Raw genomic sequence first — 19,475 nt, 5'->3', positions numbered from 1 at the left:
CTGTGACTCCCCCTCTCCCCCTCTCTGTGACTCCCCCTCTCCTCCTCTCGGTGACTCCCCCTCTCTGTGACTCCCCCTCTCCTCCTCTCGGTGACTCCCCCTCTCCTCCTCTCTGTGACTCCCCCTCTCCCCCTCTCTGTGACTCCCCCTCTCCGTGACTCCCCCTCTCCTCCTCTCTGTGACTCCCCCTCTCTGTGACTCCCCCTCTCCTCCTCTCTGTGACTCCCCCTCTCCCCCTCTCTGTGACTCCCCCTCTCCTCCTCTCGGTGACTCCCCCTCTCCTCTCTAATCCCCTGGTGCCCTGTAAAATTGACGATCCCCTGAATTTCACTGTGTATTAGACTGCTCCAGTGTCTGTCTCCAGCCTCTCTCCTCTCTGTGTAGTAGACTGCTCCAGTGTCTATCTCCAGTCTCTCTCCTCTCTGTGTATTAGACTGCTCCAGTGTCTATCTCCAGTCTCTCCTCTCTGTGTAGGAGACTGCTCCAGTGTCTGTCTCCAGTCTCTCTGTGTATTAGACTGCTCCAGTGTCTATCTCCAGTCTCTCTCCTCTCTGTGTATTAGACTGCTCCAATGTCTTTCTCCAGCCTCTCTCCTCTCTGTGTATTAGACTGCTCCAGTGTGTCTCCAGCCTCTCTCCTCTCTGTGTATTAGACTGCTCCAGTGCCTGGCTCTCATTGGGTGATAGAGGGCCATAGACCAGGTTCCAGTCTTTACATTATGTGAGTGAGTACTCTAATATCTGAGTCATGTTAGCTCTAGAGACCCCTTTAATGAGCTATTCAACCCCTCTGCTCTCACCCTCTCTCACACCCTCCTGTGGTTTGCAGGGGCGCAACTACGGTCTCACCTCTCAGATTTGGTGTTACCATGGCAATGGTGATCTCAGAAGGGGGGGGGGCCCAGTAGACCCTCACAACTCTATCGCTGGGACAATCGAAAGCCCCCCATTTCCCCCTCTCTAACACAAACACTCCTCTGGGGAAAGGGGAACAGAGGGATTTGGGGTTTAAAAGGGAAGTGAAAGCCAAGGGATTAGCATAAGGGCTTCAGACTAGTGGCGATAACGGTTCAATGTCCCCGATCCCAGGGAGACCAAGTTTACCATGGGTACATTAGAGGCCAACATAATGAATGGAAACCAGTGGTCTGTAACTGTCAATGGATGGAAACCAGTGGTCTGTAACTGTCAATGGATGGAGCTGGATTGAGCTTGAACTAAAATAAAGAGTCAGACGAGGAATGGGAGACAGACAACACAGGAGTCAGACAAGGAATGGGAGACAGACAACACAGGAGTCAGATAGACAACACAGGAGTCAGACAAGGAATGGGAGACAGACAACACAGGAGTCAGACAAGGAATGGGAGACAGACAACACAGGAGTCAGACGAGGAATGGGAGACAGACAACACAGGAGTCAGACAAGGAATGGGAGACAGACAACACAGGAGTCAGACAAGGAATGGGAGACAGACAGCACAGGAGTCAGACAAGGAATGGGAGACAGACAGCACAGGAGTCAGACAAGGAATGGGAGACAGACAGCACAGGAGTCAGACAAGGAATGGGAGACAGACAACACAGGAGTCAGACAAGGAATGGGAGACAGACAACACAGGAGTCAGACAAGGAATGGGAGACAGACAGCACAGGAGTCAGACAAGGAATGGGAGACAGACAGCACAGGAGTCAGACAAGGAATGGGAGACAGACAGCACAGGAGTCAGACAAGGAATGGGAGACAGACAGCACAGGAGTCAGACAAGGAATGGGAGACAGACAGCACAGGAGTCAGACAAGGAATGGGAGACAGACAGCACAGGAGTCAGACAAGGAATGGGAGACAGACAGCACAGGAGTCAGACAAGGAATGGGAGACAGACAACACAGGAGTCAGACAAGGAATGGGAGACAGACAACACAGGAGTCAGACAAGGAATGGGAGACAGACAGCACAGGAGTCAGACAAGGAATGGGAGACAGACAACACAGGAGTCAGACAAGGAATGGGAGACAGACAACACAGGAGTCAGACAAGGAATGGGAGACAGACAACACAGGAGTCAGACAAGGAATGGGAGACAGACAGCACAGGAGTCAGACAAGGAATGGGAGACAGACAACACAGGAGTCAGACAAGGAATGGGAGACAGACAACACAGGAGTCAGACAAGGAATGGGAGACAGACAACACAGGAGTCAGACAAGGAATGGGAGACAGACAACACAGGAAGGTAAAAGTGATTTATTAGTTTAAATGTACATGTGGAAACCTTTCAGTTATAAACACTTAGAAAATCTGTCTATGCCGCTTTTCTTTGTCAGATAAAATAGATTAGTATTTTGACCCAAAAATAATGCCCATTTAACTATTGATTATGTTCTTTAGATGAAATAAAAAGAAGTTGTTTTATTTATTTATTTATCTAGATAAGACAGTGGGAGTTAAATAAGCCTGTTTTTTCCTCCTGCTAAAAACATCTGGACTTCTGAAACATCAAAACATGCCTCTTCAGACCGGTGAAAACAACCAATAATATTTAGACAGGAGAAAACATTATTTAGACAGGTGAAAACAACCAATAATATTTAGACAGGATAAAACATTATTTAGACAGGAGAAAACATTATTTAGACAGGAGAAAACATTATTTAGACAGGTGAAAACATTATTTAGACAGGAGAAAACATTATTTAGACAGGTGAAAACATTAGACAGGAGAAAACATTATTTAGACAGGATAAAACAACCAATAATATTTAGACAGGAGAAAACATTATTTAGACAGGAGAAAACATTATTTAGACAGGAGAAAACATTATTTAGACAGGAGAAAACATTATTTAGACAGGAGAAAACATTATTTAGACAGGTGAAAACATTATTTAGACAGGTGAAAACATTATTTAGACAGGAGAAAACATTATTTAGACAGGTGAAAACATTATTTAGACAGGTGAAAACATTATTTAGACAGGTGAAAACATTATTTAGACAGTGAAAACATTATTTAGACAAGATAAAACATTATTTAGACAGGAGAAAACATTATTTAGACAGGAGAAAACATTATTTAGACAGGAGAAAACATTATTTAGACAGGAGAAAACAACCAATAATATTTAGACAGGAGAAAACATTATTTAGACAAGATAAAACATTATTTAGACAAGATAAAACATTATTTAGACAGGAGAAAACATTATTTAGACAGGTGAAAACATTATTTAGACAGGTGAAAACATTATTTAGACAGGAGAAAACATTATTTAGACAGGAGAAAACATTATTTAGACAGGTGAAAACATTATTTAGACAGGTGAAAACATTATTTAGACAGGTGAAAACATTATTTAGACAGTGAAAACATTATTTAGACAAGATAAAACATTATTTAGACAGGAGAAAACATTATTTAGACAGGAGAAAACATTATTTAGACAGGAGAAAACATTATTTAGACAGGAGAAAACAACCAATAATATTTAGACAGGAGAAAACATTATTTAGACAAGATAAAACATTATTTAGACAGGAGAAAACATTATTTAGACAGGTGAAAACATTATTTAGACAGGTGAAAACATTATTTAGACAGGTGAAAACATTATTTAGACAGGAGAAAACATTATTTAGACAGGTGAAAACATTTAGACAGGTGAAAACATTATTTAGACAGGAGAAAACATTATTTAGACAGGAGAAAACATTATTTAGACAGGTGAAAACATTAGACAGGAGAAAACATTATTTAGACAGGTGAAAACAGACAGGAGAAAACATTATTTAGACAGGTGAAAACATTATTTAGACAAGATAAAACATTATTTAGACAGGTGAAAACATTATTTAGACAGGTGAAAACATTATTTAGACAGGTGAAAACATTATTTAGACAGGAGAAAACATTATTTAGACAGGAGAAAACATTATTTAGACAGGAGAAAACATTATTTAGACAGGAGAAAACATTATTTAGACAGGAGAAAACATTATTTAGACAAGATAAAACATTATTTAGACAAGATAAAACATTATTTAGACAGGTGAAAACATTATTTAGACAGGAGAAAACATTATTTAGACAGGAAAAAACATTATTTAGACAGGTGAAAACAACAGATATTATTTCCTTATCCGTTATCTCTAGTCCTCCATCTCTCTGTCCACTATGGCCCAGCTAAAGCCAACTGAATATTCTGGTTTCTAGCTACAGCTCAGTCTAGTACAGGAAGACCTGGCCGACAGTTCTGGTCCACGCTACTCTGGTCCACGCTACTCTGGTCCACGTCGCTCTGGTCCACGCTACTCTGGTCCACGCTGCTCTGGTCCACGCTGCTCTGGTCCACGCTGCTCTGGTCCACGCTGCTCTGGTCCACGCTGCTCTGGTCCACGCTGCTCTGGTCCACGCTACTCTGGTCCACGCTACTCTGGTCCACGCTACTCTGGTCCACGTCGCTCTGGTCCACGTCGCTCTGGTCCACGCTGCTCTGGTCCACGTCGCTCTGGTCCACGCTGCTCTGGTCCACGTCGCTCTGGTCCACGTCGCTCTGGTCCACGTCGCTCTGGTCCACGTCGCTCTGGTCCACGCTGCTCTGGTCCACGTCGCTCTTGTCCACGTCGCTCTTGTCCACGTCGCTCTGGTCCACGTCAGAAGTTGTCTACCTCTTTAGCTGAACATGAGCTGGATATGAGAACCATTCAATAATCTTCAATATTTCCATCAATCATCTGTAGAATGGAGAACAATCTACTCTGTTTTTAATAATAACAACAAAAACAAATCAAATACTGACTGTACTATAGCACATAAACAATTGTTTAGAGACTGAAAATCAATAGAAGAGAGATATTTTGGTGGGACTTCAGGTATTCAATGTGAATGTGAAATATTTAAAAATATATATTCTTCGAAATGATACGTCAATGTTATTATATTGATTGAATAACTTAGAAAATAACAACTCATTTCTATTTCCAGATGGGCATCATTTAAATATATTAGCATGAAATTACCCTCTATCCAACCAGTGCTTTCTGGAGGTACCTCCACAAAGAGAATTTGTAAATCGCCCCCATCACAATCTCCCATCACAATCTCCCATCACAATCTCCCATCACAATCCCCCATCACAATCTCCCATCACAATCTCCCATCACAATCTCCCATCACAATCCCCCATCACAATCCCCCATCACAATCTCCCATCACAATCCCCCATCACAATCCCCCATCACAATCTCCCATCACAATCTCCCATCACAATCCCCCATCACAATCTCCCATCACAATCCCCCATCACAATCCCCCATCACAATCTCCCATCACAATCCCCCATCACAATCCCCCATCACAATCCCCCATCACAATCCCCCATCACAATCCCCCATCACAATCTCCCATCACAATCCCCCATCACAATCCCCCATCACAATCCCCCATCACAATCCCCCATCACAATCTCCCATCACAATCCCCCATCACAATCCCCCATCACAATCCCCCATCACAATCCCCCATCACAATCCCCCATCACAATCTCCCATCACAATCTCCCATCACAATCCCCCATCACAATCTCCCATCACAATCTCCCATCACAATCTCCCATCACAATCTCCCATCACAATCCCCCATCACAATCTCCCATCACAATCTCCCATCACAATCCCCCATCACAATCCCCCATCACAATCCCCCATCACAATCTCCCATCACAATCCCCCATCACAATCTCCCATCACAATCCCCCATCACAATCCCCCATCACAATCTCCCATCACAATCTCCCATCACAATCCCCCATCACAATCCCCCATCACAATCCCCCATCACAATCCCCCATCACAATCTCCCATCACAATCCCCCATCACAATCCCCCATCACAATCTCCCATCACAATCTCCCATCACAATCTCCCATCACAATCCCCCATCACAATCTCCCATCACAATCTCCCATCACAATCTCCCATCACAATCCCCCATCACAATCTCCCATCACAATCCCCCATCACAATCTCCCATCACAATCTCCCATCACAATCCCCCATCACAATCCCCCATCACAATCCCCCATCACAATCCCCCATCACAATCCCCCATCACAATCCCCCATCACAATCCCCCATCACAATCCCCCATCACAATCCCCCATCACAATCTCCCATCACAATCCCCCATCACAATCCCCCATCACAATCCCCCATCACAATCCCCCATCACAATCTCCCATCACAATCCCCCATCACAGCAACTGACCCTGTTACCAGAGACCAGACAGCAACTGACCCTGTTACCAGAGACCAGACAGCAGTTAAACCTGTTACCAGAGACCAGACAGCAGCTAAACCTGTTACCAGAGACCAGACAGCAGCTAAACCTGTTACCAGAGACCAGACAGCAGCTAAACCTGTTACCAGAGACCAGACAGCAGCTAAACCTGTTACCAGAGACCAGACAGCAGCTAAACCTGTTACAAGAGACCAGACAGCAGTTAAACCTGTTACCAGAGACCAGACAGCAGTTAAACCTGTTACCAGAGACCAGACAGCAGTTAAACCTGTTACCAGAGACCAGACAGCAGCTAAACCTGTTACCAGAGACCAGACAGCAGCTAAACCTGTTACCAGAGACCAGACAGCAGCTAAACCTGTTACCAGAGACCAGACAGCAACTGACCCTGTTACCAGAGACCAGACAGCAACTGACCCTGTTACCAGAGACCAGACAGCAGTTAAACCTGTTACCAGAGACCAGACAGCAGTTAAACCTGTTACCAGAGACCAGACAGCAGCTAAACCTGTTACCAGAGACCAGACAGCAGCTAAACCTGTTACCAGAGACCAGACAGCAGCTAAACCTGTTACCAGAGACCAGACAGCAGCTAAACCTGTTACCAGAGACCAGACAGCAGTTAAACCTGTTACCAGAGACCAGACAGCAGTTAAACCTGTTACCAGAGACCAGACAGCAGCTAAACCTGTTACCAGAGACCAGACAGCAGTTAAACCTGTTACCAGAGACCAGACAGCAGCTAAACCTGTTACCAGAGACCAGACAGCAGCTAAACCTGTTACCAGAGACCAGACAGCAACTGACCCTGTTACCAGAGACCAGACAGCAGTTAAACCTGTTACCAGAGACCAGACAGCAGTTAAACCTGTTACCAGAGACCAGACAGCAGCTAAACCTGTTACCAGAGACCAGACAGCAGCTAAACCTGTTACCAGAGACCAGACAGCAGCTAAACCTGTTACCAGAGACCAGACAGCAGCTAAACCTGTTACCAGAGACCAGACAGCAGTTAAACCTGTTACCAGAGACCAGACAGCAGCTAAACCTGTTACCAGAGACCAGACAGCAGCTAAACCTGTTACCAGAGACCAGACAGCAGTTAAACCTGTTACCAGAGACCAGACAGCAGCTAAACCTGTTACCAGAGACCAGACAGCAGTTAAACCTGTTACCAGAGACCAGACAGCAGTTAAACCTGTTACCAGAGACCAGACAGCAACTGACCCTGTTACCAGAGACTCTGGTCCACGTCGCTCTGGTCCACGTCGCTCTGGTCCACGTCGCTCTGGTCCACGCTGCTCTGGTCCACGTCGCTCTGGTCCACGTCGCTCTGGTCCACGTCGCTCTGGTCCACGTCGCTCTGGTCCACGCTGCTCTGGTCCACGTCGCTCTTGTCCACGTCGCTCTTGTCCACGTCGCTCTGGTCCACGTCAGAAGTTGTCTACCTCTTTAGCTGAACATGAGCTGGATATGAGAACCATTCAATAATCTTCAATATTTCCATCAATCATCTGTAGAATGGAGAACAATCTACTCTGTTTTTAATAATAACAACAAAAACAAATCAAATACTGACTGTACTATAGCACATAAACAATTGTTTAGAGACTGAAAATCAATAGAAGAGAGATATTTTGGTGGGACTTCAGGTATTCAATGTGAATGTGAAATATTTAAAAATATATATTCTTCGAAATGATACGTCAATGTTATTATATTGATTGAATAACTTAGAAAATAACAACTCATTTCTATTTCCAGATGGGCATCATTTAAATATATTAGCATGAAATTACCCTCTATCCAACCAGTGCTTTCTGGAGGTACCTCCACAAAGAGAATTTGTAAATCGCTCCCATCACAATCTCCCATCACAATCTCCCATCACAATCCCCCATCACAATCCCCCATCACAATCCCCCATCACAATCCCCCATCACAATCCCCCATCACAATCCCCCATCACAATCCCCCATCACAATCCCCCATCACAATCCCCCATCACAATCTCCCATCACAATCCCCCATCACAATCCCCCATCACAATCCCCCATCACAATCCCCCATCACAATCCCCCATCACAATCCCCCATCACAATCTCCCATCACAATCCCCCATCACAATCTCCCATCACAATCTCCCATCACAATCCCCCATCACAATCCCCCATCACAATCTCCCATCACAATCTCCCATCACAATCCCCCATCACAATCCCCCATCACAATCCCCCATCACAATCCCCCATCACAATCTCCCATCACAATCCCCCATCACAATCCCCCATCACAATCTCCCATCACAATCTCCCATCAAATTTCACAATGGCTTTTACATGCAGCACTACTTATTCATGATTGAACATCTAGAATATAAAACACAATTGCAGAAATGAATGAACCAAATGCATATTTATTTCACAAATCAAAATGCGTTTGATGTAGATTTGTGGATTTCTGAAAGCCAAGTTTCTTTAAATGATCTAATGAAACATCAACATATTCTGACCCCCACGAAGGGGAACACCAACTGTAAGTAGACTGGTTTCTATTCTGTCTTGTCATTGCCGTGTCAGTGCGTCTAATCTCCACCGATATATATATCAACTTTAATAAGCAGGTGGGTCAAAAAAAATTGTCCCATGTCTACGATTTTGTCGATACCCCCATTCGTTTGAGACATCGTTTCACACTTTTCCCCGATAGTAAAGAACAGGAGAAAATATTGTTTGTACAGATAATCGTGTGAATATGGTCCATTTTCTATTTAGAGAGCAATCTCTGGGCAATCAGTTGACAAATAGATGATCCACTTCACAAACACAGACACATAATGACACAGCTGTATTCTGAGACGGGCCTGATCTACTTCACAAACACAGACACATAATGACACAGCTGTATTCTGAGACGGGCCTGAGCCTTGCAACATTCATGAACTTACTTTCAAGCCTAATTGAAGTCAGTCAAGCAGTCAGTCAGTCAAGCAGTCAAGCAATCAGTCAGTCAAGTAATCAGTCAGCCAGTCAAGCAATCAGTCAGTCAGTCAGTCAGTCAGTCAGTCAGTCCAGCAATCAGTCAGTCAACCAACCAACCAATCACGTCCACTTGAAGATCCTCCTGATGAGTCTGACCAGTGAGTTGTCCCAAACAGCCTGTGAGGTCCTCTCCCATAGGCTATCCTCTTTCCACATGCCCCGCCCCTTCCGCTCGGCCTTGACCTCTGCCTTGAGCAGCCGTTGGTGGAGCCGCAGGTAAAGGTGGGACTGAGGGTGGAGTCCAGAGACTGGGACAGTGCGTGCCAGACCCAACCTCAACACCTCCTCATTCAGACACAGACTCCTCAATGACCCCTGGGGGAGAGAGAACAGAGGGAGGTTAATACCACATCTGTAGGTTTCATTGTCTTCAACATTCAGTTAATTCATAGCCATAAAGAGAGTAACAGTGTCCTGAAGATACCAGAGAGTCAGTAACTAACTCATGTTAGTCCACTCAGACAGTAAGGCTGCGTTTACACCGGCAGCCCAATTCTGATCTTCTTTTACACTAATTGGTCTCTTGACAAATCACATCAGATTGTTTCACATCAGATCTTTTTCAGAGCTGAACTGATTGGTCAAAAGACCCAATTAGTGAGAAAAAAAAAATCTACATTGGGGTTCCTGTTAAAACGCAGCCTCACTGACCCCGTTACCAGAGACCAAACAGCAACTGACCCCGTTACCAGAGACCAGACAGCAACTGACCCTGTTACCAGAGACCAGACAGCAACTGACCCTGTTACCAGAGACCAGACAGCAGTTAAACCTGTTACCAGAGACCAGACAGCAGCTAAACCTGTTACCAGAGACCAGACAGCAGCTAAACCTGTTACCAGAGACCAGACAGCAGCTAAACCTGTTACCAGAGACCAGACAGCAGCTAAACCTGTTACCAGAGACCAGACAGCAGCTAAACCTGTTACAAGAGACCAGACAGCAGTTAAACCTGTTACCAGAGACCAGACAGCAGTTAAACCTGTTACCAGAGACCAGACAGCAGTTAAACCTGTTACCAGAGACCAGACAGCAGCTAAACCTGTTACCAGAGACCAGACAGCAGCTAAACCTGTTACCAGAGACCAGACAGCAGCTAAACCTGTTACCAGAGACCAGACAGCAACTGACCCTGTTACCAGAGACCAGACAGCAACTGACCCTGTTACCAGAGACCAGACAGCAGTTAAACCTGTTACCAGAGACCAGACAGCAGTTAAACCTGTTACCAGAGACCAGACAGCAGCTAAACCTGTTACCAGAGACCAGACAGCAGCTAAACCTGTTACCAGAGACCAGACAGCAGCTAAACCTGTTACCAGAGACCAGACAGCAGCTAAACCTGTTACCAGAGACCAGACAGCAGTTAAACCTGTTACCAGAGACCAGACAGCAGCTAAACCTGTTACCAGAGACCAGACAGCAGCTAAACCTGTTACCAGAGACCAGACAGCAGTTAAACCTGTTACCAGAGACCAGACAGCAGCTAAACCTGTTACCAGAGACCAGACAGCAGTTAAACCTGTTACCAGAGACCAGACAGCAGTTAAACCTGTTACCAGAGACCAGACAGCAACTGACCCTGTTACCAGAGACCAGACAGCAGTTAAACCTGTTACCAGAGACCAGACAGCAACTGACCCTGTTACCAGAGACCAGACAGCAGTTAAACCTGTTACCAGAGACCAGACAGCAGTTAAACCTGTTACCAGAGACCAGACAGCAACTGACCCTGTTACCAGAGACCAGACAGCAGTTAAACCTGTTACCAGAGACCAGACAGCAACTGACCCTGTTACCAGAGACCAGACAGCAGTTAAACCTGTTACCAGAGACCAGACAGCAGCTAAACCTGTTACCAGAGACCAGACAGCAGTTAAACCTGTTACCAGAGACCAGACAGCAGTTAAACCTGTTACCAGAGACCAGACAGCAGTTAAACCTGTTACCAGAGACCAGACAGCAGCTAAACCTGTTACCAGAGACCAGACAGCAGTTAAACCTGTTACCAGAGACCAGACAGCAGTTAAACCTGTTACCAGAGACCAGACAGCAGCTAAACCTGTTACCAGAGACCAGACAGCAGTTAAACCTGTTACCAGAGACCAGACAGCAGTTAAACCTGTTACCAGAGACCAGACAGCAACTGACCCTGTTACCAGAGACCAGACAGCAGTTAAACCTGTTACCAGAGACCAGACAGCAACTGACATTGCGTTTTCCAGAAATCCTGGTTGGAGAATGACAGATTTCCTGGTTATCCTGGGAAATCTCCAACCGAACTTTGAGAAAACCAGGGAATTTATTGCAAATTCCCTGAATTTTGAAACCCTGCTGACAGACACAGACAGCAACTGACCACGCAGACAGACAGACACAGACAGTAACTGACCCGGCCGACAGACACAGACAGTTATTGACCCGACCGACAGACACCAGACAGTAACTGACCCGGCCGACAGACACAGACAGTTATTGACCCGGCCAACAGACAGACCGTAACTGACCCGGCCAACAGACAGACAGTAACTGACCCGGCCAACAGACAGACAGTAACTGACCCGGCCAACAGACAGACCGTAACTGACCCGGCCAACAGACAGACCGTAACTGACCCGGCCAACAGACAGACAGTAACTGACCCGGCCAACAGACAGACAGTAACTGACCCGGCCAACAGACAGACAGTAACTGACCCGGCCAACAGACACCAGACAGTGCAGTGTCTCCTCCTCTCTGCTAACCAGTTTGAGCCACACCGTCTGGGCCGGGCTCAGGTGCTGCTCCAGCCACACCCTCCCCTCTGGGGTCAGCTCCACCCCCGCCAGGCGCACAGCCAGTGGATACACACGACCACCACCTGAGGAGAGAAGACCTGCCAGGTGAGACACACATACAGTACACCTGAGGAGAGAAGACCTGCCAGGTGGGACACACATACGGTACACCTGAGGAGAGAAGACCTGCCAGGTGAGGCACACATACAGTACACCTGAGGAGAGAAGACCTGCCAGGTAGAGACACACATACAGTACACCTGAGGAGAGAAGACCTGCCAGGTGAGGCACACATACAGAACACCTGAGGAGAGAAGACCTGCCAGGTAGAGACACACATACAGTACACCTGAGGAGAGAAGACCTGCCAGGTGAGGCACACATACAGAACACCTGAGGAGAGAAGACCTGCCAGGTGGGACACACATACGGTACACCTGAGGAGAGAAGACCTGCCAGGTGAGGCACACATACAGTACACCTGAGGAGAGAAGACCTGCCAGGTGTGGCACACATACAGAACACCTGAGGAGAGAAGACCTGCCAGGTAGAGACACACATATGGTAAACCCGAGGAGAGAAGACCTGCCAGGTAGAGACACACATACGGTACACCTGAGGAGAGAAGACCTGCCAGGTGAGACACACATATGGTAAACCCGAGGAGAGAAGACCTGCCAGGTGAGACACACATACGGTACACCTGAGGAGAGAAGACCTGCCAGGTGAGGCACACATACAGTACACCTGAGGAGAGAAGACCTGCCAGGTGAGGCACACATACAGAACACCTGAGGAGAGAAGACCTGCCAGGTAGAGACACACATACAGTACACCTGAGGAGAGAAGACCTGCCAGGTGAGGCACACATACAGAACACCTGAGGAGAGAAGACCTGCCAGGTGGGACACACATACGGTACACCTGAGGAGAGAAGACCTGCCAGGTGAGGCACACATACAGTACACCTGAGGAGAGAAGACCTGCCAGGTGAGGCACACATACAGAACACCTGAGGAGAGAAGACCTGCCAGGTAGAGACACACATATGGTAAACCCGAGGAGAGAAGACCTGCCAGGTAGAGACACACATACGGTACACCTGAGGAGAGAAGACCTGCCAGGTGAGACACACATATGGTAAACCCGAGGAGAGAAGACCTGCCAGGTGAGGCACACATACAGTACACCTGAGGAGAGAAGACCTGCCAGGTGAGACACACATACGGTAAACCCGAGGAGAGAAGACCTGCCAGGTAGGACACACATACAGTACACCTGAGGAGAGAAGACCTGCCAGGTGAGGCACACATACAGAACACCTGAGGAGAGAAGACCTGCCAGGTAGAGACACACATATGGTAAACCCGAGGAGAGAAGACCTGCCAGGTGAGACACACATATGGTAAACCCGAGGAGAGAAGACCTGCCAGGTGAGGCACACATACAGAACACCTGAGGAGAGAAGACCTGCCAGGTAGAGACACACATATGGTAAACCCGAGGAGAGAAGACCTGCCAGGTAGAGACACACATATGGTAAACCCGAGGAGAGAAGACCTGCCAGGTGAGACACACATATGGTAAACCCGAGGAGAGAAGACCTGCCAGGTGAGGCACACATACAGAACACCTGAGGAGAGAAGACCTGCCAGGTAGAGACACACATATGGTAAACCCGAGGAGAGAAGACCAGCCAGGTGAGACACACATACAGTACACCTGAGGAGAGAAGACCTGCCAGGTGGGACACACATACAGAACACCTGAGGAGAGAAGACCTGCCAGGTAGAGACACACATATGGTAAACCCGAGGAGAGAAGACCTGCCAGGTGAGACACACATACGGTACACCTGAGCTAAGGAGGTTGCATAGACCTGAAGGTGGCACAGTCAGGAGCTTGACAAACTGAAAGACAGACTGTTGTAAGATATAGTATCAGACATGCACTATGCAAAGATGTACAACCACAGCAGTAGAGATACTGTATTACTGAAGGCACAGGCAAGGAAACACACGCCAAAACATTATTTTTTTTTTTTAAATAACTGTGGCCAGGGGTCAAGCCTGTGTCGTAAAACTACAGCAGGTCAAAGAGACAAAGCGATAGAGAGAGTCTACTAATCTCTTTAACTAGAGGACAGCTTTCGTCTCTCTGGTCTCAGACGGAGCTGTAAGAGCACTTTCTAATACCCTCTAAGTCAGTTTGACTGCAGGGCAGCAGCATAACGTAATACTGCAGCCAGCCCTCTAACAGGCTTACTACGCTAACTCAGGCCGATGAAGGGAGCTAAACTAAGTCTGGTACACGTTTATGGTCCAGTGCCCTTGAAAGCGGGCAGAAGGCATGACACTCACGTCTAGAAAAAAATAAATGTTGGTCTAAATGAGATAAAGATGAAAAAGATGTTGACGTTTCAGTCACAATGACCTTTATCAGACATCAAGCCACGATCCAATACCTATCAAATCAAATGAAATTGGATTAAAATAGTGTTTACTTTGATTTTAGGAAACTATATATAAAACTGTCTCTACAGGAGAGACCAAACATTAGGTTGACTACGACACTTCATCAAAGCCAACCGTCTCTTCCACTAAATCAAACACTAAGCACAGTTAGAGACCAGCTGACACAGTTATGTTAAAGAGACCAACAGACAGTCTACAGCTGACAGTTATGTTAAAGAGACCAGCAGACACAGTTATGTTAGAGACCAGCTGACACAGTTATGTTAGAGACCAGCTGACACAGTTATGTTAAAGAGACCAGCAGACACAGTTATGTTAAAGAGACCAGCTGACACAGTTATGTTAAAGAGACCAGCAGACACAGTTATGTTAGAGAGACCAGCAGACACAGTTATGTTAGAGAGACCAGCAGACACAGTTATGTTAAAGAGACCAGCAGACACAGTTATGTTAAAGAGACCAGCTGACACAGTTATGTTAAAGAGACCAGCAGACACAGTTATGTTAGAGACCAGCTGACACAGTTATGTTAGAGACCAGCTGACACAGTTATGTTAGAGACCAGCTGACACAGTTATGTTAAAGAGACCAGCAGACACAGTTATGTTAAAGAGACCAGCTGACACAGTTATGTTAAAGACCAGCAGACACAGTTATGTTAGAGACCAGCTGACACAGTTATGTTAGAGACCAGCTGACACAGTTATGTTAGAGACCAGCTGACACAGTTATGTTAGAGACCAGCTGACACAGTTATGTTAAAGAGACCAGCAGACACAGTTATGTTAAAGAGACCAGCTGACACAGTTATGTTAAAGAGACCAGCAGACACAGTTATGTTAGAGAGACCAGCAGACACAGTTATGTTAAAGAGACCAGCAGACACAGTTATGTTAAAGAGACCAGCTGACACAGTTATGTTAAAGAGACCAGCAGACACAGTTATGTTAGAGACCAGCTGACACAGTTATGTTAGAGACCAGCTGACACAGTTATGTTAAAGAGAACAGCTGACACAGTTATGTTAGAGACCAGCTGACACAGTTATGTTAGAGACCAGCAGACACAGTTATGTTAGAGAGACCAGCAGACACAGTTATGTTAAAGAGACCAGCAGACACAGTTATGTTAAAGAGACCAGCTGACACAGTTATGTTAAAGAGACCAGCAGACACAGTTATGTTAGAGACCAGCAGACACAGTTATGTTAGAGACCAGCTGACACAGTTATGTTAGAGACCAGCTGACACAGTTATGTTAAAGAGACCAGCAGACACAGTTATGTTAAAGAGACCAGCAGACACAGTTATGTTAAAGAGACCAGCAGACACAGTTATGTTAGAGACCAGCTGACACAGTTATGTTAGAGACCAGCTGACACAGTTATGTTAAAGACCACCTGACAGTCTACGACTGACACAATCGGGCTCCTGAGTGGCACAGCGGTCTAAGGCACTGCATCTCAGTGCAAGAGGCGTCACTACAGACCCTGGTTCGAAAAATGTCTGTATTACATCCGGCAGTGATTGGGAGTCCCATAGGGCGGCGCACAACTGGCCCAGCATCGGCCGTCATTGTAAATAAGAATTTGATCTTAACTGACTTGCCTAGTTAAATCTAAATAAATACATTGAAATGTTAGAGACGGTTATGTAAGAGTGCAGCAGACGGTCTATGGGCAACAGTTATGACGCTCTAATAGGGATTAGTATAGATTTAAATGACTAATTGGGGACAGCTGCGTGAATGATGAGACTAGACTTTTCAACAGCTGGGAGGTGAATTCTAATCCTCATTATCATACTGTAATTGGCCTTTACCCTGTGGGCTCTGAGTGTGTTGGTAAAGTTGAAGGGCATGTGACTCCATCCATTCTTCCCATACCTTTAGCCAGTAGGGGTCTACCATACCTTTAGCCATTAGGGGGTCTACCATACCTTTAGCCATTAGGGGGTCTACCATACCTTTAGCCAGTAGGGGGTCTACCATACCTTTAGCCAGTAGGGGTCTACCATACCTTTAGCCAGTAGGGGGTCTACCATACCTTTAGCCAGTAGGGGGTCTACCATACCTTTAGCCAGTAGGGGGTCTACCATACCTTTAGCCAGTAGGGGGTCTACCATACCTTTAGCCAGTAGGGGGTCTACCATACCTTTAGCCAGTAGGGGGTCTACCATACCTTTAGCCAGTAGGGGGTCTACCATACCTTTAGCCAGTAGGGGGTCTACCATACCTTTAGCCAGTAGGGGGTCTACCATACCTTTAGCCAGTAGGGGTCTACCATACCTTTAGCCAGTAGGGGGTCTACCATACCTTTAGCCAGTAGGGGGTCTACCATACCTTTAGCCAGTAGGCGGTCTACCATACCTTTAGCCAGTAGGGGGTCTACCATACCTTTAGCCAGTAGGGGTCTACCATACCTTAAGCCAACCCATCTTCCATACCTTTAGCAAGTAGGGGGTCTTCCATACCTTTAGCCAACAGGGGAGAGAGGACAGGGATGTAGATGGGGATGTGCTCAACCTCCAGTCCCGTCTCTGTGATGGTCTGGACTCTCCCTCTGAGGCTCACATTCTTCTCTATGAACCTCGCTGGGATCTCGGAGGCCAATCCAAACCTAGTGATCTGACGATGGGTGGTGAGGCACAAAAGACCTGGTTAGAAAAGCATTCATAACCGCTGGAAGTACAACGTGTTGTACTCTGTTACGTTGTACCTTCCTATGAAGTCACCGTGACATAATTGTTTCGGGCAACACAAAATTGGAACCAATTACTAGTATTCTATTAACTAAACAAAACGACATATCAATATTATATTAGCTGAACACAACAACAGATAAGCAAGACCTTTCTAAAGCCAAGGGGTGGTCTGGTTCATCTGGTTAAGAAGAAAATGCTAACTAAACAACATCAACTAGGATAAACACATCAGGCAAATAGCTCATCAACTGCCACCCTCCATCCTAAATAGACCCTGACCGTATGATCTATCCAGCCATATGACATTTAAATTGAACAAGGGGGAATGGATCATCTCATCTCCAGTCTGGTAAAAAAAAAAACGCCACAATCTGTTGGCGTCTTCGAGATAATTCCCTTGACATTGGGCAGAGAATTTAGCCCGTCTTTAACATGGGTTTGTGTGAAACTCGACTCGCTACCTCCTCCTGGTGGAACATACCTGCATCACAGCTTGCGTTATATGAATAGGCTAAACTACGTACCAATTTAATACTCCTTGATATTACTATTACCCCGGCAATTGCTAGTCCAGTACTGATGTTCTAGAAGAGAAAACAGATAGATGTTAGCCAAAGATGTGTTAGCTAACGTTGGGTCTTTATTCCATTTTAACATCTAATCTGCGGTCTCATTTGAATGAACCGTCTTATCCCCTTCAATGGTTGCAACTGCCATTTGTTTCCATTTGGTTCTTACCCGGACAATGGTTAAATTATCGTCAGCGAACTGAGAAATTACTGAAATTATATTTTTAGACGGTGCTTCTCCTTTCTCGTCCGTCTCTGCCTCACTTCTGGACTCCGGCATGTTGTTGACATGTCTAAAAGACTACAACAGTCGCCCCGCCCACTAAGTACGGTAGGTAGCGTGGACCAAAAAAACCCTACAGTACCGTCTGGTGTGGCGTTTTCATTAATGTTTCATTATCTAGTCCTATTGCTGCTAAACCGAATGTTATAGATGTTGTGTATAGAAAATATGATGCAATAGCATCAATTAGGTGTGAGATGTGTACAAACATTCTCACGGCGTCACAAAGTACAGTATGTTATTGGAGTAATCTGACACAAAAACATTTTGAAACCACTATGTGCATATATTTACACGTATTCAATATTTTCCATATATATCTTGGGAATGTTGGTACAAAAGTTTCTCAGACCATACTACAGCATAGCATGTGTACAAGTCCCATAGGGTACAGAGTTGGGGTCCATTCCGTAGAAAATCCTACCGATTTAGAAAGTAAAGCAAATGTCAATTCCAAATGTTCCTCGTTGAACTACTGAAGAGAAATGGATTGCAATTTTAGTGTACTTCCCAAACTGACTGGAATTTCAATGGAATTGAACCCCAAACTCTGGTACGGTCACCCTGTAATGTCTGATTTTTTTCAAACTTAAAAGGGGTCACGTGAACACTGGCCTCAGAGAGGGTAAGGACAACTCCAACACCAAAGCAGGTTGTTTAAAACCAGCTTTTCTTGTGTGTTGGGTATCAAATATTTTTTTTTCAGCAACCCATCACAAATGATTTGTATTCCATGTGAAAGTCAATAGCTGAACAATCTTTTAAAAAACCCCTCTCTTGCGGTAATCTTGGAAAATAATGTACAAACTGAAATTAAGAAGAAAAAAGAAGTTAATATTAATTTAATTTAAATATTTAGTAAATCAAACAAATCATAGCTGCAGTCAAGGTCCATAAATATTTGAACATTAACAAAGTTATTATTATTTTAGCTGTTTAACCACAGCATATTGGGGTTTAAATTAAATCATGAATATGAGCTGAAAATGCAGACTTTTAGCTGTAATTTGAAGGTATTTACATCCAAATGAGTTGAACAGTGTAGGAATTACAGCACTTTTTTTTAATATATTTATGGACCTGACTGTATACATACATTTCCTTATGTAAGTGAATGCTGGTCTTGTATAGTTGTATAGGTCATATTAAAATAACTGTAAATAGTACTGGCACAGACCATGTACAAACAGCAGCATCACTATCACAAGTTGTAAAATAAACAGAAAATTAAAAAAATATATGTTCAAGGATAACAAAAGTCTCACAGTATGAAGGCTTTACATCCGTGTGGAAACTCACTTACAGTATGAAGGCTTTACATCCGTGTGGAA

General features: G+C 45.3%; 2 protein-coding genes across 4 annotated transcripts; both read right to left on the bottom strand.

Moving 5' to 3' along the window:
- Nucleotides 1-4,220: 4,220 nt before the first annotated feature.
- Nucleotides 4,221-8,984, bottom strand: LOC139382652 (germ cell nuclear acidic protein-like). The gene is made up of 4 exons (XM_071126744.1): nt 8,952-8,984; nt 7,534-7,721; nt 7,106-7,136; nt 4,221-4,643 (listed from the first exon to the last, which is right to left on the bottom strand). Exons 1-4 carry the CDS (start codon nt 8,982-8,984, stop codon nt 4,221-4,223), a joined length of 675 nt encoding a protein of 224 aa, XP_070982845.1.
- LOC139382546 (c18h3orf33 homolog (H. sapiens)) lies at nt 8,695-18,160 on the bottom strand. 3 transcript variants are annotated; one of them, XM_071126649.1, is made up of 5 exons: nt 18,031-18,160; nt 17,817-17,876; nt 17,035-17,215; nt 12,036-12,199; nt 8,695-9,654 (listed from the first exon to the last, which is right to left on the bottom strand). In XM_071126649.1, exons 1-5 carry the CDS (start codon nt 18,139-18,141, stop codon nt 9,400-9,402), a joined length of 771 nt encoding a protein of 256 aa, XP_070982750.1. In that variant the 5' UTR covers nt 18,142-18,160; the 3' UTR covers nt 8,695-9,399. The 3 variants fall into 3 exon arrangements, with proteins under 3 accessions (XP_070982750.1, XP_070982751.1, XP_070982752.1); XM_071126650.1 differs by having other exon boundaries at nt 17,062-17,215; XM_071126651.1 differs by lacking the exon at nt 17,817-17,876 and having other exon boundaries at nt 17,062-17,215; nt 18,031-18,144.
- Nucleotides 18,161-19,475: the final 1,315 nt, after the last annotated feature.

Source organism: Oncorhynchus clarkii, chromosome 24 (assembly GCF_045791955.1).
Source record: "Oncorhynchus clarkii lewisi isolate Uvic-CL-2024 chromosome 24, UVic_Ocla_1.0, whole genome shotgun sequence".
In the NCBI taxonomy this organism is placed as follows: Eukaryota; Metazoa; Chordata; class Actinopteri; order Salmoniformes; family Salmonidae; genus Oncorhynchus; species Oncorhynchus clarkii.
Note: the sequence above shows the minus strand (reverse complement) of the source record. Positions and strands in the feature narration are given on the sequence as shown.